Raw genomic sequence first — 19,224 nt, 5'->3', positions numbered from 1 at the left:
CAAGTTCCCTTTTTTAAGTTATAGAAATGAAGGTATGTTGTAAGAACAGTGATCAAATACTCTAGTTGGAGAAATATCAGTGGGTTCCAGCATGGGAGCTTCTTCTGTCCAGTCCCACATCTCTCTCTGTGTACAGCCTTCTGTTGAGTGAGTTGCTGTTAGCGTGGTTAGACTGACCAGTGTGACCCAAGTGGAAATCTCCCTTTTCTTATCATCCAAAGGCTGCCTGCTACCACCTTTTTTGTCATGCTTCGTCTCTTTCATGCTTCCCATCAAAAAAAGTTGAAAGCAGGAGGAAGGGAATGCTATGGTTTTGTCTTACAACCTCTATTATGTCCAGACTGTACTGTTTCTTCCTTTTCAGTCTACCTGAGGGGTCTTCTGTGTTGCTGTTTTAGTTTAGATTAGAGTCATGCTTTTGAAGCATCTCTCCTGATTTGTATCTATTAGTATTTTTGTTTGCGTTGTGGGATGGTATTGAAGTGCATGAGGGGAGTTCCTTTGAAAACCAAACTGGAAGATGCAATTTAGCAGTGCACCTAAATTGTTGCAAATGTGTGTTTCGTTTGTGGCACCAGACTACAGCAAGAAATGAGCAGGTTTATTTTTAAAAAAACAAGTACTGTAGATGTCAGGTCCTCAGCACCAACTGTTTTACTCTACAGATTTGCTTCTGCTGCTCTGCACTACTTGCTAATAATGCACTCATAGTCTTGGAGGAATTCTTTTCTGCGGTTCAGACGATAACTGTGCTCTGTCACAACTGGTGCAGTCGCTGGTTCTTTTCTACTGGATATTTTCAACTGGAAATTATATGATGTAAAGCTTGAGCTTAAAATACTGTTATTTATCCATTGTTTTGTTTTGTTTTTTAAATTACTCTGTCACTCTTGCTGATTTATTTTATAATTTTCAAAGCCTAGAATAGCTCTGTTCTTTCTTGTGTACTCATTTTTGCTTCAACTCTGTTAGTGCCTGCAGTCAGCCTAAGGTGCTTTGCTGCCTCTGGAAATTTTCCCAACTCTTTAATTAATCTTTTGTCAGCAAATCACTGTTGAAGTAAAGGATAAATATATATAAGCATGTCTTCGGTAAAGAGTTGTAGGTCTTAACAAGACTAACTGAATGTTTTTGTATAAATGTTTACCACAAAATTGTCCACTTTTCTTTCCCAGGATAGATTAGAAATCCTAGTGCTGTTCCTGACTGGCTTTTATTTAATGACATGTTAAAGACCTTTGATGTTGCAGACTGAGCAGCCTGTCCATGTTGCCTATTCTAATGCTTCACTACACTTGGGAATTTGCTCCAATGCCTCCCCTGAATTGTGCTAGCTGCATGTTTGAACTGTTAGATATTGATCTATTTAGCTTGGAGATTTTGTCTCCTTTCTTTCTTGGCATCAGTCTGTTAATGTACTTCAGCATATCATCACGTTCTGTCTTTAATTCTTCCTGCTTCAGGCTAGGCAGTCCTTGGGTTTGGTTTGTCATACTGCCCCCCCCCCTTCTTTACAGGTCTCACTTCTTCTGGGGTTTGGCATTTTCCTTTACTCAAATGTATTTTCAAATTTTACTCAAAATGGATTTTCTGCAGTGTTTCTACATTTCTCTGGAAGTGCTGCACACAAAGTTGAATACAGGATTCAACCTGTACAACTTATATCAACAACTGTGATACAGATGGGACTTTCTTGGTCTGAGTAATAGACAACAGTTTTGTCATGTGTCCTGCAAGCTATCTTCCTCTTTACATGAAGAGTTTAAAAAAAAGGGGGTGGGCATAATACTGTTTTATTTCCTTTTGTGATGACACCACATACTTAGAGTTGCTGTTTATCATCAAGATCAGCAAGAATATCTTGCATATTTTGTGAATTTTAGTGTGATTGGCTCCTTGAGGACTTTAAAATGTTAGAAGGCATAAAGCTGGAGTTCACCATTGCAAAAGTCTCTTTAGCAAAATACTAATGTTGCATGTAAATCCACAGTCAATTCTGGTTTTCTTAGAATTTCATTTTTGCACTCACTTAAATATACTTCTTACCATTTTTTTGAAATTCTTTGTCCAAATATAAAGTCTGTATGGATTTTTGGGTGGTGTTTTTGTTCCACTGATGAATTCCGTGAAACTGTGGGACATGCAAATACAGCAATGCAGCAAACTGTGGTGATGATTAGCTACCGTTAATGATGCATGGCCCAGTATAGAGAGCAGCTTGGAAACAAAGCAGCTCTCTGCGTCATGTGGCCCTCTTATCCCACAGGAGTAGGATCTGAAGCTCCAGAGCAGGCTCTTCTCCATTTGTTCAGACAGCTTGATCTGTTCTATAGGGAAGTTTACTAGTAACATTTTAGCTACTCTGTTAAACAGGAACAAAGTCTTCTCAGTCTTTTTTATGGTTCATGCAGTAGCAGTAGCAATTTGACAAGAGACCAGAATTAATCATCTATGATTGGTATGTAATCTTGATCTTAATCACTGAACTACAATAACACTATTAGAGAGGTAGCCTAGGCAGGGCAAGCAAGTTGAATGCATGGTGGAGAGAAAAAAAAAGAAAAAGTTCTGCTTCCCTTGTTATTAAAGTAATAGTGACCTACTGTTCTTCTCTAATAATCTCTAATCATCAATGGGATCCAGATGCAGCAGGTTGTATTAATACTCCTTGTAACTTCCAGCGTGATAATGAGATAAGGAGAGACCATGAAGTCTGAATGTTAACAATGAAAAATTCATTTCTTTGTGATGCACAGTGAATGATCTTGGAGGTGATTTCAAGGGATATGGCAAGAGCTCCTCAGCTGCTGACAAAGTTGTCAACGAAATCAGAGCAAAAGGAGGGAAAGCAGTCCCCAATTATGGTATGTTATTTCTCCAGACTAGTGTAATGCTTTATTTATAGGAATAGCTGACCTCTTGAATGAAAAGTTGACACTGCTTAATAAAGGACTACTGCCAACTTGCCAATACCATATAAATAAGTAGGAGTACTGTAAGGTGGAGTAGGGAGACAGAGATGCTAAAAGCAAGTCCATAAATTGATTTTTTAATTAATACTTGTCTAGTAATGCCCTTTTCTTTCATATGCTTTCTTAACGTTGAAATATGAAGAAACTGTCTATCTGCAGTTGTCAGAGACAAAATGGGAATGGATGATTCTTACTTGTTTTGCTTTTTGTTTTTCTTAACAATGGTAAACATTGTGCCATTTGGACTTTCTGTGTGTGATTTGCTTTAGGCCACATGCAAATAATGACTGAATTTGAATTTATTTTATGCTGGGGTTGTACACAATTTATTTTTCCTAGCTCCATGGAATTAGTTGTTAATATTATGGAAGTGCAGTGTATCCAGTTCATTTTACTTGAAAATTCATACTTTTTTCTTACAGATTCAGTGGAAGATGGTGAAAAGCTTGTGAAGACAGCACTTGAGGCCTTTGGGAGGATAGGTACAGTTGTTTAATTCTTATTGTAACTTGTTTGCAAGTGCAGAGCCATTATAAACAGTACAATTGACAACAAGTGTATGAAGTACATCGTGACAATAATAGAACTCACCAACCCTTGATAGCCTTAGTGAAACGTAAATAAGGGCCTTTCTACTTTAAATCTGAATGGGCAACTTTTCTGTCTTTTTGGTACTTTTTAGCAGAAGTGTAAAGATCAGCATATGATTCTTTGTTTTCCTGCCTGCCCTTCAGAATTCAGTAATGGTTAACAATTTCTGTCTCAAAGCACAGCATTCATCAAGTGTTATAACTAGCTGCATAAAATTAGGAAAATTAGAGATTCTCTGTCTGGAAGCTCTTTTACCTATGTGAAGATCAAAATGCTTTAACACAAATGAAAAAAAACCAAAAACCTTGAGGTATTTTATCTAACAAGTAATGTCCCTTTTTATCATATGATTGCCACTGTTTAATTGTGAAGCTTATGTGATTTTAACTCAGGGTTAAATGGCTAAAAGTACACAGGATCAAAGCCAACAGGAACCAAATTAAATATCTGACAAAAAATTGTTATGATCCAGGTTGCTAAAGCAAGTGCTTTAAGCAAGTGGCTCTGTGATTCTATGATTCTTCCAGTTATCATTTGGGTTTACTGCAACAGAGATGGCGGCACAAACCGCATGCTTGGGAGCACTCTGGAATTCAAAGCAAGCTGCAAAACTGTGCAGGATGTCTGCATCCTGCAGGTATTGTGTTCCTAGGTAGCCAGCAGTTCTCAGCTATACCTCCCTGTCAGGCTTTGTTCTCTTGGCAGGCTGAGACTTGCCCATACTGAAGTATATTGTCTTGTCTTAATTATTGTCCAACAGTAGAGTTCCACTATTTGGGACAAGGAGCTATAGAATAGTAATATGATATATGTGTGCAGTGTTCTTGTCTATATATATTTTTAGAAGTGGGAGAAGTATAGAAACAAGCTTGTATTTTATCAGTGCATTCACTTATTTTATTTTTTTTTTTTTTTTCCCAGATATCATTATAAACAATGCTGGGTGAGTAAACCTGAAAGTTTTTTCCTGTTTGATTGTGGGCTGTCACTTTTGTGTAAAAACCTGTTCATCTTTTTGTTTGTTTGTTTGTTTTGTTTTGTTTTGTTCTCCTAATGATACATTTTAGGATCCTAAGAGACCGTTCATTTGTTCGGATAAGTGACGAAGACTGGGGTGAGTTGATAAACTTTAAAATGTACTTTCTTTGTGGAAGATGAAAGGTACATCCCTTGTATTGGTAAAAGGAAGAAGAGAAGACGGGACAGGCTGTCTGTGCCAAATCAGAGAATTATATTTTGCCCTGAAAGCTTAGTGGTAAGCTGCTTGTGTTCAGCTGCCTTGTGTTCAGCTTGCAAACCAGATCTGTGCTGCAGTGCATGGTAGGAGTATGTAGTTCCAAATGGGAAGAAAGGCCCTAGCTGCCACTCCTAGTTGCTGAGTGGAATACAAAAAAGAGCCATGTGAAACACACACAATGGGTTTTGTGAGCAGAACACATTCCTAGCGCCAGCACTGACTGGCTGAATACTAAATAGGCTTAAAAGACCCAGAACTAACAACAGAGGAAAGAAAACTGATGTGCCAAGGGACAGAAGAACAGGGGGAACCTTCAGTGTGATGGTAGGTAGTGATAAGCCAGTTGAGCAGACTTCTGCAAAGATGGTCTAGCTTCTGTAATCCTTGTTTGGCTGTGCTTAAGTGCAGGAATTTTGAATGCTTGTGAATTTTGTACACGAGAGCCCCATCCAAGAGGCCAAATAGATAATCAGTGTATGTTCAGGCAACGATTTCAAAATGATCTATAAAAAAGAAAAAAAAAAGCCCACTACTTTTTTAGTAACAGTTTGAGAGTGTGAAGAGAGTGCAGTTTTTGTCATGAAGAAGAAACAAATGGTGTATTTCAAGTTGGGAGACAAAATCCTGGAATTATTAAATTGACATTAATTTGTTCCTAGATATAATTCATAGAATTCATTTGAGGGGATCATTCCTTGTCACCCGAGCTGCATGGAATCACATGAAAAATCAGAAATTTGGCAGGTAAAAATTCTTTTTTTTTCTTTTTCAGTAGGGTATAACAGACTGATGCATGCCCTGACAGTGAAAGAGGAGTTTTGCGTCCTTTTCTTTCACTGTCACTGGGATGAAACAAAATCAGTCCAAATGTGTAAGCCCTTATGCTTTCAGTTCTATTCCCCTCTCTGCCTCCCCAGCCAAATGTTTAAAGTTTTTTTCCATGTATTTAAAGTTTATTTCCATGCAAATATTGCAGACAGGAACTGTAGGGTTATAGAAATACCATTTCTTTTCCTGAGAACTGATTAGAAATGTTTGTTACTTGTACGTTACTACAAGTCCAAGGGATTCTTCCCCTGGTCCTTACTCAAATGACAGGTACATGCAGTTCTGCTTGTGGGTCTTGGTTTTTTTATTTGGGGTTGTTTGGTTTGGGGTTTTTTTCCCCTTTGGACAAATGTACTTGTCTTAGAAGTTGTGGGAGTGTTCTTAGTCTATTTTGGTATGTGTTACTGTTAATTGAAACAGTGCAATGAATTTAGACCTTTAAATTTTTTCACTTTTGTTGTTTATGAAAACACTGATGTGATTATGTTAATCTTGACAACCATATCCACATCTTGAAAGCTGTATGAGCTTCTTGTCGTTCTGTGACCAAACTGACATTCATTCTCATCCAGGGGACTGAGCTGTAAGGATGAGGGAAGAGATCAGCAGGCAGAATACACGGCTAAAGTCTAGGAGCTACATCCATTTAGGAAAATGCTTCCCTTGGCTCCTTTTCTGCAGTTGCTCAGATAACAATGGTAGTGAATGCTTCTGCAGGTTATGTACAGATGTGTGCCATCTGCAAAATGCCTGCTTTGTATAGATTTTTGTAGCCTTTTTTCCTCTTGATCATATTGAGCCAGTACTTTTAACACATCTCTTTATTTAGATTAAAAACATTGGATTATTGTCAGTGAGGCAAATAATATAAAAATGAAATAGATTTTGATCCCAGCTATGTAGTGCGTTTACAGTAGATTGGAACAGATTCTGATAAGGCTTCGTTTAAAATTGAGACCCTTTTCTTTTGAATTCCAATTTATGAGAAGACATGCAGCATGTTTTCTTGCCTCAAACGAGCTGAGAACTCCAGTGGTTTTAGAGCCTTCTTGTGAGCAGTTCAGTTGTGTCCACAGCAATAATGTTAGGGGACAGCAAAAGGCAAGACTTTACTATCTTCTTCCTTCATGTGTTTAACACATGTTAGGATTCTTTGAATGTGAATCCTGTTATAATGTGTCTTCACATATTACCAGGTAGATATTAAAGTGAAGTAATTTTCCATAAAATAATTTTCTTCTGACCACTGAAGCCATTTGTTAGTTACAAGAATAATGCCACTTGAAGTGCAGTTAGAACATGAAAAGAAAATACTTTTCTCTACACCGTATCCCATTGTCACAGAATGCCCGTTCTATTTTTGAAGTATAACTCAAAAAGGCTCATGACTTTGTTAATTTTCTGCTACTATGACACTGCTTCAGGATTTGTCAGATGTTTGCTATCAATCAAGCGTAAAAAAAGGCATCTATTTATTAGCAAAACCAACAAATAACGTTTTCTTATTTGCACACTTTTGTTTTGTGTAATATGGAGAATATAATGCCAAAGCTGGAAAATGCTGCTGTCTAGAATTAAACAACTTGAAGAATTCATTGAACTTTTTTTCTCTCCTCTCCCTTAAGAATAATTATGACTTCGTCAGCTGCTGGAATATATGGAAACTTTGGTCAGGCAAACTACAGTGCTGCAAAACTTGGCCTTTTGGGTCTTTCAAACACAATTGCAATTGAGGGCCGGAAGTATAACATCCACTGCAACACAATTGCTCCTACTGCTGGATCCAGACTGACCCAGACTGTCATGCCACAAGGTGAATCGTTTAAGGTCTACATGTACTGATATTTTTCAGTGAATTGAACCACAGCTAACTTTCTTATTTCTTAGAAAATACAAATCCTTTACTCTTCGTATTCTGCTAATTCATTATTCCTACTGTCTTTCTGTCTCTGAACTGTCAACTTATTTTGGCTGTTGTAAGGAATTCTTATTTTCTGCCACAAGATAAGAAGCAATTTTTGTAATTCACAAAAGTAATTTCATGTGGCAAGGTTCTTTAGTTATAGTCTCTTCCAAGATCCTCTCACAGTAGTGGGAAGGCTTGTTTATTTCATCAAATGTGGAATCAGGTATGTGCATAAGGTGTCTGCACTTGTTATAATATTGTCTAATTGCAAAATACTGTTTTTTGCACAACATGTCATGTGTGTACTCTTTCATTCCATGATCAGCAGGAGAATGAGCTGAGTTGTGTAATGTATTATGTTTTTCTTTATTGCACAGTTACTAATCTTTGAATGCTTGAACAGGTTTTAACAGAGCACTGCGTTAGGAAGTCAGTATCAAGAATGTTGTAGGAGACAGCTCTGTGTAAAGTGTAAATTTAGGATGAATAGAGTGACTAATTACTTTGGCAAATGACCAAAGAAACAAAAAGAATTAGGAAAAAAAAGTCTAAAAAAAAGGAAATTGCTCTCAGAAAGTCCTCCAGAGTCAGCCCATTTCATTTCCCTCCTACCCTTCTTTTCCCTAGTGATGGGCAGATTTCAAAGCCAGGGGAATCATTACATTTTTCAGACTGATATACAGGATATTGAAAAGTAATATATTTTATGCAGTTATGCATGGATTGAATGCCTAATTTTGTTTGACTAATTAAGTTCTGTGTAAAGGATCCTGGTTTAGATCTAAATAATGCAAGTGATCAGGAAATCTAGCACCTCTGTAGGTTGTAGATTCCAGGAATTTATTGCACTTACTTACAGAAGAGTCAAATACCTTAAGCTTGCAGCCATGTGCTCCTGAAGCATAAAGTGGAGTTCAGTAGCTGGAATTTCCTGAAGATATTTACAAAGAGTGATAAAACCACCTCCTAATTTTATTTCTTAGTCATTTTAAAAAAAAAAGAGTGAGATCCTTTGGTCTCCCTATAAGGTAGTTACAGCTCTGATCATTTATTTCTTACCTCGCTCCTTCCCTGTCCAGTTTTTCAAATACTCTGAAAAGGTTTGGAGACAAGAACTTTAAAAACATTTTCATGTGTCTTTTCGAATTATCCTTGTTATCTTAGTCAGCATTTTCCTATGCACCTTCAGATATTTGCAAGCACCTATGCTTTAGCATTGCCCCAGTTATGTATGTTCAACTTGGTCCACTTATTGTTGTTCTTGCTAGAGCTCTAAATGTAGTTCGCATCTTTTGTGTGGTACTTTTAATCTTCTACCACCTATTTCTTAATTCATTTAATAGTGTATTAATAGCATTAGTGATAACAGTCTAGTGCTAATTTTTGAGACTAAATGGTGTGTGACATAAAGTGGAATACTTCAGAAGAGCCTAAGGCTTTTTCTGTGCACTTACAACACAACATATTAAATGGAGTTCAATTTCCTTTTACTTTTGTGGAACTTCTAAAAATTAACTTCTGTTACTTCAGCTTGGCTATTAAAGAAGTACCTGTAATGCTAAACTTCTCCAGCTCTTACCTGTCAGGGTATATTTGAAAATGCTTGCTGACCTTTAGCTGAGGAACAGCTATGTACCTATTGCTGTTGAAAAAATAATATTCTAAAAGCTGAAAAAGGAAATTAAACAAAGTTATTTTTGCTTTTCAGGCAGTGGATAGAATATGTGGCAAGAGCTGCCTGGACAACCACACTCTGCTCTATGACAGTATCTCCATTTTCAGTTAGTTTTCTCTTGTGCCAGATGACAATGAAAATCGAAAATACAATTGATACATAAATTTAGCAGGGCTGATAATTCCCGATATCTCATTTAGAAATACCATCCTTTCCAAATGGAATGTTTCTCAAATATTCAGCAGCTGCAATTCTTTTCATATTGTCTTTTATTTATAACTGACTAGCAAATTAAAAGGGAAATTGCTCAGGTACCTTTCCATCAGGATTACGTCTACGTGGCTTGTCCTTGTTTCAGGCTGACTGTTAGATGGAAATTTAGGAAGGTACCTGGCTTTGCAGTCTTCATGTTACAGTGTTCCCAACATTTAGACAGTATTTAATCTGTCCGGCTGAGAACCAATGCTGTTGGGTTTGGAGGCATACACGCATCTCACGAGTTGTTCATATTTAATGAATCTTCAAATGTTTCATTTAATTTGACCTTTCTTTTTATGGCAGAACTCTGTTGGTTAAATTGTCCCCGGCTCTGCTGTTCATCAGAAGGTGTTAGAGTAAGAATAATTTGCTGAAATCATACAGTATTTCTATTTTATGATTCCCCCCTCCAATTTGCTCTAGATCTTGTCGATGCTTTCAAACCAGAGTATGTTGCTCCGTTAGTTGTTTGGCTTTGCCATGAGAGCTGTGCAGAGAATGGCAGTCTGTTTGAGGTAATTTTTTTTATTTTCCCTTTCTTCCCCCTCTTTCCCTCCCTTTGCCCCTTCCCCCAAAATCAGTCATTTACTTTAGCCTGTTCAGTCTTAAACTTTTTGCTAAAACTGAATTATCATGTGAGGTACTACATTCTTAGCATAGACAAAAGAAATGTTGACCCTGTTGTTCTGTATGTGACAACTACGTCAGGCAGTAACAATCTTGTAAAATTCTGTTTTGTGCTCAAAATACTACTGATTTGATTGTTACAATTCTTACTGTACCTTTACAAGTTTGAAAAGGTACCAAAGCAACTGTTTCAAAAGAATTTTTTGTTTTGTAAATCTTACAAACACAGAAAGCAACTTGCAGGAAGGGTGAATTACTTGTGGAATACACTCTAGGAATTGTCATCAAACTGGATGGAAGCTGTTATATTGTTTTTGGGGTTTTAAGTTGCTCGTGTTCCAGTGCTTTACTAAACTGTTAAATACAACCAGCAGTAGTTCAGAAATTTTTGTTATGTTGAGTGTGTTCTGAAGTGTAGTTTTGTTTCCCTACATTAACAAAACTTTGCTTTGTAACGTGGTGAGCTGATGATTTTCTTTTTTCTTGGCAGGTGGGAGCTGGATGGATTGGAAAATGTAAGTACTTTGTGTTGCAGGATTGATTTTGGTTTTTGAGTTTACAACAAAAGTGTGCAAACCTCTGCTCAAGACATTTTTATTTAGGGAGAGAAGATTAGCAAAAGCCTAGGGTTCTGAGGGGACTGCTTATTTTAAGTAAAAGTCACAAATTTCACTATGCATTGGGAAACTGGTAACTTAGGTATGTCCTTTGTTATGCTATTGAGCTGCCTAACAGTAACTGAAAATCTGCCTAAGTAACCTTAACTCTTGGATCCCGAGGCTATAATTGAAGTCAAGGAGAATTTCCATTTTTGGTGCCAAGTATATGTTGCTGCCTTTTCTTGATAACTCCAATTTTTTATGGTATGAAAGTAGCACATGCTGGTAGACAGGCTGCTTTTTAGTTGATTTCCAACTTTATTTATACTTCTATAAAAATACTAGTGATATGCATTAACATGTTGAGGCAATTAGCCTTCTTAATAACCAATACCTATGCTAACGAAGTGTTTTCCTTGAGTGACTCCAGTAACTAGCTTGAATATGAACGTAAAGAAAACTCACAGACAATACTGAGGGCTTATGAGAAGGAAAACTTAATTCAGTGTGTGAAATGTCTTAAATTTTTCCTAAATATGTTGAACCTAGTACCAGCATTATTTTCCTGAACTGTTCAGGGACTTTGCAGCCTATGTGAATATCACCAGTGGGTTGGAAGCAGGGTCATTACGTCAAGAAGTGGTTACTCCTTCTTCCAAAACATTTTTTTGCCTCTTGGTAAAGATTTTGTACACTTTTAACTAACTGTAATTGTTCTGGTGGCACTGGAATAGCTTTTCCCAGGTAGTGTATTACAGATTAAACAAATTGGGGCAGCAGCGTAAAAACCTCTTGCTGCCTTCCACAAGGAGATGAGTTTTAATACAGCTGAAAATTTCTCTCTGGTCAAAAGAAAATAACCATTTTTCATCATTGTAATGGCTACTGTTAAAAGTCTTTAAATGAAAGCAGGTTGTTAATGAGATATCAGTATGGCCTTATTCATTGCCTATTGATAATTAAGAGTAAAACCTACATGACTGATTAAGGATTAGTTGCAATCCAGGAAGCCTGTATCCTTCCAGAACTGATTTCACATTAGCCTTAGCAGTTTCTCTCAAGTTATGGTATTGAAATAAAATTTCAGGGACTATTTGGAGATGCTGTCTACTGGTATTAACATTCTTTCATAGATAACAAGTGGTTTTCACATTTCTTCTATAGTTTTCCAAGGCTTTCAGAAGATTGCTAAGCATTAGGAGCCAAAATCATGTCAGAAGAGAATGTCTGTCGATACGTACTAGCTACAACTTTTCACTAGACACAATCCTAAAACTGATGTAATATTTTCAGGGAGTAATCAGTCTGTTGTGGCTGTAATAAAATTTAAAACCAGTGCTATTCCTTTTCTAAATGTTAGTTAAAAGCAGTAAGCCCTTTTAGCCAGCTTGAAGTTATACTGGTGAGTTAAATTGGAGTACTTATAAACTTTCCTTTCTTGCACCATCTTGAAAGTAGTGGCCTAGATGAAAATGATCTAAAGAAACTAAAAGTTTCTTTGTTTGTTACTTGAACTCTCTGGCTCATGTTTCCCTTTAGTGCGCTGGGAGCGATCCTTGGGTGCTATTGTCAGAGGAAAGAATCAGCCAATGACGCCTGAGGCAGTGAGAGATAAATGGGAGAAGGTCTGTGATTTTGATAATGCCAGCAAACCCAGAAGTATCCAAGGTAAAGCAGACTTTGATAATGTGGGTAGTTTGGGCAAGCAAAGCTTAGAAGAGAATGCTTTCTTGTCAGATGTTTTCTGAAACTTTACTTCAGAAGTCTACAGAACCAGCAAATTCTTTTGTAAATGTGTAACATTAATAATTTACTTTTTCAGTACATTCACTTCTTTTTAAGGAAACGTTTGTGTTCTTACCCGTGGAATTAAGACAGTTGTATCTTTCTCAGAAGTTTCTAGGGAAGTGACATTACTGTCATTTTATCTATTACAGCCAGGTACTTTATTTGATTGCACCTGTACAAAGGGTAGTAGCAGTGTAATAGAGAGACTGTATTTTCTTTTCAGTCCTGGAATCTTGGGTTTTGGTAGACATTTCCATACCAAAAAGCTCTCTGGTTAAGTCATTTGGTGTAACACAGCAAAGAAGTTCTTCCTTACTGCCTTGTGTTCCTGGGTAACATCATGCCCTTGGCTGGTGACCAAGGTGACTGTCTCTTCCAATGTTTTCTTTATTTTCTTTGTTCCTTCCCATTATTTATTGGGATTTGTTTGTTTTTTGTTTTTTGTTTTTTTTTTTTAGCCAAAGTGACTCTGAACTTTCCTGCTGCTGTACTTGCTTCTCTTTCATCTTCCAAGCTTTCTCTTGGTTGTCTTACATCTCCCTTTATTTAGATCCATAGTTGTCATAGTTAATAAATGAACCATATAGACTAATTTTCCTGACTGCTTTCCAAGATTTCTCAAGATGTTACCTTTAGTTTGTTAGTGTGAGTTACATGTGCTTGGTATCACTGATAGTTGTTTTGTTATTATGCATGTTGTTATTTAGGTCAAAGATTGAATATTTGTCAAATTAGGAAATGCCAATATTTAAGTGTTTGGGGGAGGAGGAAAAGAGGCATCCTTATGTACAATGCCAGATAAATTTCAAAGGTATTTAAATACATGGCAGACATTTAAGCTGTTGGTCCTGAAATCCATTAGGGCATTTCGTTAAAACCTTAGGGATAAGTTTTTAGGTGCCTAAACCAAAACCAGAGTAGGAGACATTTTGTCCTTTCCCTCAGATCTTGGTAGAGGAATGTAACCAGCCATACAGTAGTTCTATATCACCTTACTGACTGTTTTCACTGATCTTTGGCTTACAGATGTCCCATTTCCAAATGTATGTCAGTTTATAAATGTTCTCTGTCCTGCTATTGAATGGTATTTATAACAACATAATTCCAGCTTTATAGCTTCTGATCTGTTCTCCAACCTGTCACATGTACTATGTTATTTTTATGGGTTGTTAGCAGAAAAATGTTATAGAAAAAAAGTTGTGGATGGAAATTTCTTTTGAAAGTTGCTTCAGCATTACATATGTTATTCCACATCTGCTCTTGATGCTATCAGGAGAAAAAATTGGACAAGATTTCGGACTTCTGAAGTAAATCTGCTTATGGTACAACATAGCAGGTTTCTACAGTCAGGAAATTGTAAATATTATATAAGCATGAGTCCCATGCAGTGTACATACCTTAGCTTCTGTTTTGTTATGAACTTAGACAAAATACAGCATTGTCCTTTCAGTGACATCAAGCCATAGATACTGCCAGGCTGAATGAAAAGTCTTGCATTAATTTGTCGTATGTAAGAATCAGCAGGAGGGTTGAGGAAAATTCTGAAGAAGTTAGCTGAATAGAATTTTCAGTTCTATATTAGAAGTTTTTTCTACTGCCAAAGTCTCCATTTTATTGCTTGAAGGTATTCAACTGTTAAATAAGGGAAACTAATTGGAGTACTTGCATTAAAAATTAAAAGCTACAATACCTAATATCTGCAAGTTAAAACTATCCCAGAAGATTTCATTAATTTAAGTAATTTGATGCTGTGAAGAGCAATCATGTACTAACCATTATGTATAATTATAAAAAAATACCAATTAGATAAAGTATTTGCTTGTAATATAGTAGAAAATCCCATAATCAGAGATGTTAATCTTGTTTCATAATTTGGACATACTGATAAGAGTAGTTTAACTTTATTCATTCTAGATTGCAAAAAAGTAGGAGTGTCATCTGTTGGTTGGTCGGGTTGGTTTTTTTTTAAATTTTTCTTACATGTGTAACAATCATTCAACACAATACTTTGATTCATGTTGTACTTTTTTTTTTTTTTTTACTTGGAATTCTCTTTTTTGCAAGCACAGGGGGAAGTCATTCTCTTAAAGATAAATAAATTAAATGTTCCACATCTACTGTCTGAAAAATCATGCATTTAGAGCCCTGCTTAGCAAAGCACTCATTTGATGTTTAACTAGAGCACTTTCATAGTTGTATATTTTAGCCAAGGTCGTTCTGCTGGAGATGCTGAACTCCTGAAGACTAAATGGAAGTACTTTCTCATCTTTACATTTTAGTGGTGTTTTTCTAAGAAATGAAAACATTGAATTCTTTTTCTTAAACCCCATTTAAGTAAAAAGATCCAAATTTTTCTTTCCATTGTTTTTGGACTTTTTTTAAGCACTTCTTCAGTTTGTAGGCTTAACTTGTTCTCTTGGCACATAGACTGAATCAAGGTAAAAAACTCTTGCTTGTGTACCAGAATATGCCTTCATAGCGTTTGTGCAATTTTAATTAATAGGAAATAGCTAACTGTCACTTGATTTGGCAGTTTATATTAATTCAGTAACCCACTGAAGCTTCTCAGATACCTTGATAATGTGCTCAGTAAAGCAGTCTTTCTTGGTTGTTACCCTGTGTCTTTCTAGATGAGCAGCTGGTGACTGTGCAGTACAGTCTTTTGCCCAAACTCCTCCCCTTACCCCAAAAGCTATCTGACACAGTCAGTGTAACTGACTATGCCTGCCTTTTCACTTTCCTTTTAATGCCTCAAGTGTCTTTGAAGTGTCACTGTAGTTATTCCCCAGCTTTACAGGCTTAGTCCTTAATGTACGTGGAGAAATTCTGACAGTTCCTCTGTACTCCCACACAGTTTCAGGTACAGTCCTGTTAACTAGCAGAAGATACGATTACTTGTGCATTCACTACACGATGTCTTTTTAACAATGGAAGAATCTGAGAACAGACTTCTTTGGTTTCTTTTTAAGGAGCTCTGTAAGAATTTAGGCCTTAGGAAGTTGAAGAAGTGGAAAATGTAGTTTTGCTGGCGTGTATTCTTCTACATACCCTTTACCAGGAGTGAAAGATAACCATCTATTTAATGCAACATGAAAATGTCACTGCCTCTGAGGCAGCAGTGAATCTGCAGTGACTTCTCTGTTAGAGCTTTTTCCTGATTTCCATGATGATGTTATTTTCTTACTAATGATTAAACTGAAATAATAGTTTTAGCTTACTTTATACCACTTCAGAACAAGCTAGAAATCTTTCAAGAAGGTCATAATCAGAGGCTTAAGGTTAGGACACAGAATGAACTTACAGTGTACATGAGTGAGTCACTGTAACCAGCTCCCTCTATGCCCTTAGGCAATAGCAGTTGTAGAATAATGTGACTTGGCTTAACTAGTACTAGAAAAGAATTGCTCAGCATCTCATTTGCAGCTCAATCTAGTGAGCTGACATATTTGTCATGGTAACATGATTCTGTGTTTTGAGATACTGAGAGGTTCTGGGCTCCTGTGTATGTGCATAAGCAGAAAGACCAAATTAAATGTGATACAGAAGCTTCTGAATATGTGGCGCATGTGAAGTAGGTCACAGTTGCACATTGCATGGCACGTTGGTGTGTTGTCTCCTCATATTCCCTCTCAGACAGAGCTAGATCCAGTAGCCCTTGCCTACACAGTGCACTGCTTGCTCTTGTGTCCTAGTCTCACTCTTCTGTTAGGCAAAGAGAGAAATCAAATTGTATTGTGAGATACGTGGAAGACAACCATCCCTGTCTTGCAGATTACGTACTGTATACAGCATTCTGTAGTATGTATTGCAGAGGTTAGTATGTTTAGTTGTTTTTTTGTCTAGGAAAACAGAATTAATTATGTCTGTCACCCATATGAGGCAACTTCTCTCTGTCTCGATTTCCTCCTTGGTTCTGAAGATACAAGCCAGTTTCAGCTAAATATAGTATTTTAGAGGTCTGTAATCTGCTCTTACATTCACGTGCATTTTTAATTCTCTTAGAAGCTGTCTAGGTACAGAAAACAACTTGAGTATACTCACTGACTGACTTTTGGCACATTTCGAAAGCTTATTTCTGGTATAGAGCAAATTAATATAAAACACATGGAGGGCGTGTATGTATGTATGTGTACTTTGTTTGTATATAAAGAAGAGTTTTGCATAGGAAGAAAACTGTTCCAGCTTTAATTTCAGCTTTCTTCTTACGTGTTTAAAAAGGATTTGAACACTGGTGCCATTTCCTCCATAGTTAAGGATACGGTTCACATGCAATGTTCCGTAATTGGAAAGTGAGAGGAATACTTTTGGAAACAGGCTTTGCCGTGACAATTTTCACCCTTTGCTCTTCAGGTTAATCTTTCCCTGCTGTCTGCTAATCTTTTCCTCTATAATAGCAGACAATGCTGGGGTAGTGGACATTTAAGGTTTTAGAGTTCACTGATGGTATAACAACTTAAAAAATACCCCCAAACCGTTATTAAAAATAATTATATTAATGAAAAGGCTTCCTGCTGGGTTTGTTTCTGCTAAAATTATACCCTTCAAGCTGTTTCTTGGATCTTAGAAGAACCTTATTCAGCTTGTAGAGTCATGTATTAGAAAGTACAAATTGTTACAGTTAAGTCTACCGCTGAAACATTAATTTCAGACATCCTTGTGTATTTACATGACTGAAAACTCATGTACCACTCTGTGCTTCCCTTCCAATCTATTTTTCAGTACTCAGAATGAATGCAAATTAAAGACAGTTGAAACCATCCTTATCACTGTCCAAACCTCACTTATCAGTGATTTTGTAATATTTCGTCTTTCTTTTCTGGCCACATCTTATTGCATTGTTAGCTCATAACAATGTATTTGATCATAACCTTTGTACTTCTTAATGCAACAATCTAATTTACTCTTTCTTTGAAGGTGTAACCCTGCCTTGTGAAAGATTCATATCTGGTCAACTGCTAGAATATTACTGCAAATCTAATGCTATACTAGTCCAGTTTCTTATACCAGGCAGCAAAAGAGCAGTGAAGACTGAAATAAATTAATATGTTGAGACGTTTCAGTTGCATGCTGCTCTAGCAGCCCCTGGAAGATGAAAAGAATATGTCACCACTGGGGTTCTTAACTGGAAAAATTCTGTGATGTAGTAATTCAGGGGGAAAAAAAGAAATTAGCATTTTTTCCCCTTTATTAAAAAAAGAAAGAAAAAAAGAAAAGCTTTGCTGCCTGTAATTAGTGATATTCTAATAGCTTGCTTAAGGTTTTCAGGCAATCCAAAGGGGTAGTGTCTTAAAAGTAGCTTTGATATTAAAGGATGAAACCCACCTTGAAACATACAAGAAATTTGGGCCTGGAACCATAGACATATCTCATGCAGCTGATATCTGTCATAGATACAAAGAAATAAACCCAGAAGTCCTTGAAAGAATGTTCCATCCTTAAAGACAGCTTTTTCTGCATACATATGCTTTAAAAATCCGTGAAAGTGTTACTAAATGATTCTGGTATGATCCAGGTCAAGTGCTGTTGCTGATTACAAATATAACAGTAGGCCAAAGTTTAAAAAGACAATTTTGATGAGGCCTTTGATGTTAAGGGTGAACAACAACACATCTCACATTTTAAAAAGGGTAGAAGGGAGGACCCTGGGAACTACTGACCTGTCAGCCTTACCCCTGTGCCTGGGAAGATCAGGGAACAGATCCTTCTGGAAACCATGTTAAGGCACATGGAGGACAGGGAGGTGATTTGAGACAGCCAGCATGGCTTCACCAAGGGCAAGTCTTGCCTGACCAACCTAGTGGCCTTCTGTGATGGAGTGACTACATCAGTGGACAAGGGAAGAGCTATGGGTGTCATCTATCTGGACTTCTGTAAGGCCGTTGACATGGTCCCCCACAGCATCCTTCTCTCTAAATTGGAGAGATACAGATTTGATTGGTGGACTATTCAGTGGATAAGGAATTGGCTGGATGGTCATGTCCAGAGGGTAGTGGTTGATAGCTCAAAGGCTGGATGGGGATCAGTGACGAGTGGTGTCCCTCAGGGGTCTGTAGTGGGACCAGTACTGTTCAATATCTTCATCAATAACATAGACAGTGGGATTGAGTGCACCCTCAGCAAGTTTGCAGATAACGTGAAGCTGACTGGTGTGGTAGACATGCCTGAGGAAAGGGATGCCATCCAGAGGGACCTGGACAAGTTCAAGAAGTGGGCCCATGTGAACCTCATGAGGTTCAACAAGGCCAAATGCAAGGTGCTGCACCTGGGTCGGGGCAGCCTCCAGTATTGACACAGACTGGAGGATGAAGGGACTGAGAGCAGCTCTGTGGAGAAAGGCTTGGAGGTACTGGTGGATGAAAAGCTGAACATCAGCAACGTGTGCTCGCAGCCCAGAAAGCCAACTGTATCCTGGGCTGCATCAAAAGAAGGGTGGCCAGCAGGTCAAGACTGGATTTAAGAAAGAAATTTTTTACAGTGAGAGTGGTGAAACACTGGAACAGGTTGTCCAGAGAGGTGGTAGGTGCACCATCCCTGGAAGTGTTCAAGGTCAGGTTGGATGGGGCTTTGAGCAACCTGATCTAGTTGAAGATGTCCCTGCTCACTGCAGGGGGGGGTTGGACTAGATGACCTTTAAAGGGCCCTTCTAACCCAAGCCATTCTATGATTCTATGATTCTATGATCTCCTTAGTGTTCAGCCAGACACTAGCCAGCTCACCAATTTGACAACCCAGTTGTATCATAC

The 19,224-nt window shown here is 37.4% G+C and overlaps 1 protein-coding gene across 3 annotated transcripts in view; it reads left to right on the top strand.

Annotated features, from left to right (window-relative positions):
* The window catches only part of HSD17B4 (hydroxysteroid 17-beta dehydrogenase 4), a 67,093-nt gene that overhangs the window by 4,637 nt on the left and 43,232 nt on the right, over window positions 1–19,224 (top strand). For all 3 annotated transcript variants that reach the window (XM_075021029.1, XM_075021031.1, XM_075021030.1), the window contains exons 3-11: window positions 2,757–2,864; window positions 3,395–3,454; window positions 4,485–4,506; window positions 4,631–4,677; window positions 5,460–5,544; window positions 7,254–7,441; window positions 9,891–9,982; window positions 10,585–10,609; window positions 12,233–12,361. In XM_075021029.1, coding sequence (XP_074877130.1) covers window positions 2,757–2,864; window positions 3,395–3,454; window positions 4,485–4,506; window positions 4,631–4,677; window positions 5,460–5,544; window positions 7,254–7,441; window positions 9,891–9,982; window positions 10,585–10,609; window positions 12,233–12,361 — 756 coding nt within the window. The remainder of the gene's footprint in view (window positions 1–2,756; window positions 2,865–3,394; window positions 3,455–4,484; window positions 4,507–4,630; window positions 4,678–5,459; window positions 5,545–7,253; window positions 7,442–9,890; window positions 9,983–10,584; window positions 10,610–12,232; window positions 12,362–19,224) is intronic.

Source organism: Buteo buteo, chromosome Z (assembly GCF_964188355.1).
Source record: "Buteo buteo chromosome Z, bButBut1.hap1.1, whole genome shotgun sequence".
NCBI lineage: Eukaryota > Metazoa > Chordata > Aves > Accipitriformes > Accipitridae > Buteo > Buteo buteo.
Note: the sequence above shows the minus strand (reverse complement) of the source record. Positions and strands in the feature narration are given on the sequence as shown.